Source organism: Montipora foliosa, chromosome 13, assembly GCF_036669935.1.
Source record: "Montipora foliosa isolate CH-2021 chromosome 13, ASM3666993v2, whole genome shotgun sequence".
NCBI lineage: Eukaryota > Metazoa > Cnidaria > Anthozoa > Scleractinia > Acroporidae > Montipora > Montipora foliosa.
This window is the reverse complement of record NC_090881.1, coordinates 29,486,873-29,491,872: the sequence shown is the minus strand read 5'-3', so window position 1 is coordinate 29,491,872 and position 5,000 is coordinate 29,486,873. Positions and strand designations below refer to the sequence as shown.

Here is a 5,000-nt window from a genome sequence, read left to right as displayed (position 1 = left end):
TGATAGAATTTGTCAACATGGCATTGTACTTGGTTACTAAATGAAATTAGTCGACAAATGTGACCTCAACTGATGCTTTGTTTGAGTTGAAATCTCATCTTTACCTGTTAACTCCTAAACCCCTCCCCCAACCCCCCACTGATGAGTAAAATTGTCTGGTGTTTAAGAGTAAAATCTATTTAGTTTCATTCCCAGGAGTCAATTGGTTAAACCCCAAAATGGGTTCCCCTTGTGCAAAAGGTTGGCCTTGTCAAGAGCAAGGTATGAAGTGGTCCTCCAGCCAGCCATTCATTGCTTCAAAGCTCATCAGCATTTCCCTTTCTCATTTGTGTTCTAAGCTTCACATTAAACTTCTGAACTGAAAACAACCATGAATTGGCTAAGGCTTAGGGTCAGGGAGAGCGTAATTCGTTCACACATTACTATCAATGTATGGGAGTCCCCCCTCTACACAGGGGTCACAGGAGTGCCAAGGACACCTGATTGTTGGTCAGACCTTTTGTAAACTGGAACATCCTCTAGAAGCTTCAAGCCATTGAAACAGTTATTTTTTAGTCCAAACACGGACACTTTCAGGCTAGGGATAATGTTACTAAACACAGTTTGTTTCACAGGCCGCATTGGATGGGAGGAGATGATTATTCTTAAATTAAAAAAAAAAATTATAGAAGAACATGAGACACTCCAACGTTTTGTGAAAAGAGGTCTGAAAGTTTTCATATATGTCCATTACCTCTGCATAATGTAATTTGTCATATGCTAGATATTAATGTGCCAGCAAATATTCAGCAAGTTGTTTTCGTACCATATTTTCATCCAGTTCATATCTTTTAAATGGTTTTCATTTGAGTCCTAATCGTAAGCCTTATCTTGTTAATGCAGTGCATGGTTTAACACCTTCATACTTCAAGTTATTTTAAACTTTCCTCCCAGGTGTCTTTAACAAAATCATTTAAGCAGGCTCTTTAAGCCATTCTATTTTCACATGTTTTTTCTGTTTTGAAACACTTTCAGGTACAATCAAACCACAATGCAAGCGCTCATGCCCTATGGGACTAAATTTATCACAATCCTTAGACATCCCATTTCAAGATTTGAATCGGCCTTTCTGTTTGAAGATTTCCCTTCATTTCTTGGTATTCCAGGTTCTTTGAATCCCCTCCAACATTTCATGGAGCACATTGATATGTTCAATCCAGAAATAAGCAGGATGTACACTCTGAGAAATGGTATGAGCTTTGATCTGGGTTTAGAACCTGGGGATTTTGAAAATGCAGATGTCATCAGTGACTTTATCCTTTCAGTTGAGGAAAATTTTGATATGGTCTTGCTTCTGGAATACTTTGATGAGTCATTGATACTGCTTAAGCGGCACCTTTGTTGGAGTTTCGAGGACGTGCTGTACATAAAACATAATTCAAGGTTACAGTCATTGAAGAAGCATCACATCCCCAAGAAGTTTAGAACTACATTTTTGGAGTGGAATCAGGCGGATGTCCTTCTTTACAAACACTTTAATCAAACATTTTGGAAAAATGTGAAATACCAAGGTAAAAACTTCTGGTCAGAAGTAAGAAACCTGAAAAAAAGATCGGACAAGATTGCAACAGAATGCCTAGAGCCAGGAGAACACAGATATGACAACAGAAAAAGAACTGTCACTAAACTTATTTTAAATCCAAAAGTGAGTCCTAATATGAAACATCTGTGCTGGGATCTTGTGGAAGATGAGGACTCGTATTTAAAATATTTTAGACGTGTACAACTCAATAAAAACACCATAGTAGCAGTCAGGCATGATAATAAAAAGAATTAAAAATTTGTTGTCGCTGACTCAAAACTTTTTATGAACGTTTTTGGTTAATTACAGGTGAACGCACTCGGCGAGTGAATTATCGGGATTTACCTGCACAAGTTCACTAACGATGAACGAGAAATTTCAATACCGCACGAGGTCAAATTGAATACACTGCACAAAGAAACACTACACTGAAACAACTATATACTAGGTAAACCAGACAACTAGCGTGAATGAAAATTTTAAAAATCGCAACCTTACCTTTCAAAACAGCATACAGCAGCTTTGAAGAGATTGATACACAGAGAGACAATTTTAGAGGCCGATTCTTGCATTTCGCTTTTGGGAAGGCCAATAATTTTAGCATACAGCAGGTTGTTAGGCGAGGAGACCTCAGGAAACCACCAGGCTTATAGGAATTGAAATTTCGTTTCCAGCAGCTTTGAAGAGATTGATACACAGAGAGACAGTTTTAGAGGCCGATTCTTGCATTTCGCTTTCGGGAAGGCCAATAATTTTAATGTTGTACTGGAAACTATACCTCAGCAGTTGTTCGACTGAATCTCCGATCTGTTCGACTCTGGATGACAGCAAATTTAGGCGTGACCAGAGTTGTTTAAGGCTATTCGCCGATTCTGTTCGTAACTCGTCGTATGATTTCCCATAAAATTCCAAGGTGCTTAGGGTCTCAGCGTCCGTAATCAAACGAGTAGGTTGTTCGCCGCCATTGCTAGAGGCTTGTTCGCTGCCATTTTTGGAAGCTTGTGGATCTTGTCGTTTGATAGACTGCTGCAGCTCTTCCAATTTTTGCTTAAGGGCGGCAATTTCATCCTTGAGACTGTCATTTTCCCTTTTTAAAGAGGCTACTGACACATTAGGCATTATTAAATAATGTCTTTTGAAGGGTTAGGGTTTAGGTTAGGGTTAGTACAGTCAGTACAAAAGATCTGATAGAATTAACTTTGCAGCATTTCGAGGCTCTCAAAGTTATTTTGCCTTCTTCTTTCTGCCGCCTTCCACTGTGGCTTTTCTCTTCAAGTCCATTTCCTATTCTTTTCTCACAGATCGGTTATTTGAAATGTCTAATAATTTGTTAAGCATATCAACGTTTCTTGGCTGTCCAGTAAACTTCTAAAAGCATGGGATTTCCATCCCGTATCCTCCCCCACGATTAACGGCCTTCCCAACAACTTAAACTTGTGCTTTTGCCTCCCTTACTCGGTTTCGTTTACTGTTACATTGTTCAGTTGCATTGAATTGCCGGTTGTAAGGTTGTTAATTAACTGCAAAAAGGTTGAGTTTTAGCGGATTAAAGGTTCACATGTACTGTAGTAGAATGTAGTTTAAAAGCATTTTGCATCAAAATTTGTATATAGCTGAAGTCATTGCTGAGAAGCAGAAACGGAGACGACTTGAACTTAAATGGCGAGCATCTAGACTCCCTGCTGACCGTGAGCAGTATGTACACCAATGTAGCGTTGTAATCGATCTGATCAAGTCTCTTAAGTCAGAGTACTATTTTTCTATTATCAAAGAAAACTCTGGTAATCAAAAAGTTTTGTTCAAAACTGTTCAAACGCTACTTCAAAAGTCAACTGTTAACTGTTGACTACCAACCACTCTCCGAAAACGACCATATGCTAGCTGATGAATTTGCTACCTTTTTTACTACTAAGATTGATACACTGCATAATGATCTCCTCGTTTAAAAGAAGGCTCTCATTGACTCGGTCGAATGTGTTACTGATGAGGTACTTATTACGTCTTCGACTAAATTTTCATCTTTTACTGAGATGAAAATTGATGACATCTAGAAACTGGCTGCAACACTGTTCTCGAAGTCGTGTGTCTTAGATCCATTACCATCTTCTATCATCAAACAATGCACTGACCTATTGCTGCCTACTATTACTACCATTGTCAACCTCTCTCTTCGTGATGGCTGCATGCCTACGTGTCTGAAATCTGCAGTATTGTCACCTCTGCTCAAGAAACCTGATGCGGACCTTTTACAATTCAAGAACTTTAGACCCATCTCGAACTTGAAAGCGCTATCAAAGATTATTAACAAAAGTGACCAATAACCTACATTAATGAACACATTTACATTCCTGACATTTACAAGGCCCTTGGTAATCCCAAGAGACGTTTCCGCGGCTCTTTTAAGCACTCATTTACATTCGTAAGCCATGTCATGAACTAATTCGATAATATCAATGTGTCAACCAATCACAATAAATCACAATTGAGCTATACAAACAAAACCGGATATTAAGTAATACGATGTTCGCGAATGTTCGTTACAAGCCATTTTATGCTAAAGACGGTTATAGTATTTTATTATTCAAATTTCATACACTGTACGAATTCTGATTTTCTGATTGGTTGATTTGTGCCACGTGACACTGAGTTATGACGAAACAACCGCCTTGAAATGCATCCTTTTTAATACTGAACACTGCAATTTACCGGTTGTCATGCTAACCACTAACACCTTTGGTTACAAGCATTCGATAAAATATTAATCCGTTATTGTTTGTCAGATTGTGTCTGTTTTCATTCAGCAGGCCCACCAAGCATTTTGACTGGTCGTATTAACGGGGTAATTTTATAAAGAAAATAACGACTGAGGACTCCAAAACGTGGTCGTTGGTCGTAAGTGGGCTTTTGTTCTGGCCGCAAAAAAGTGGTCGTAATAACGGGGTGGTCGTATGGCGGGGTTCCACTGTTCGTGGGAAAGAAAAGCCAAATTTACCTCTTCGTTACATTCCCGTGCAAAACACAGGAATGTTTATTAATAGCAATGATCCTTTCTCCATCTTTTAGCAATCACCCTTTCAAGTATCAGAGAAAGCGATCCATCCACGAATATTTCATGATATTTTTAGGGACGTAACCAAAGGTCAATCAGCATCATGGGCAGACTTAGGGCGCTTTCCATTTGACAGAACTGACCGGCCACACCGGGCATTTGGAAGGAATAACTCTACAACGCCTTCAATATAACACGCTTGGAAGATGATATATACTCCTCTGGAACAATGCAAGGAATTATCGTGCAAGTGTTCCTTCAAATTGTTACATTTTCTTTGCAAACTGACGGGTCTGGCCGGCCAGTTCTGACAAAAGGAAAGCGCCCTTAGACAATGATTTTAGGGGTACTGCATTGAGGTACTCCATAGGTTACTCCATGGAGTAGGGC

The 5,000-nt window shown here is 39.2% G+C and overlaps 1 protein-coding gene across 1 annotated transcript in view; it reads left to right on the top strand.

Annotated features, from left to right (window-relative positions):
* Window positions 1-1,840, top strand: part of LOC137983082 (galactose-3-O-sulfotransferase 3-like) — a 5,329-nt gene extending 3,489 nt beyond the window's left edge. The window contains exon 3 of the mRNA XM_068830269.1: window positions 1,015-1,840. Coding sequence (XP_068686370.1) covers window positions 1,015-1,816 — 802 coding nt within the window. The 3' untranslated portion in view covers window positions 1,817-1,840. The remainder of the gene's footprint in view (window positions 1-1,014) is intronic.
* Window positions 1,841-5,000: the final 3,160 nt, after the last annotated feature.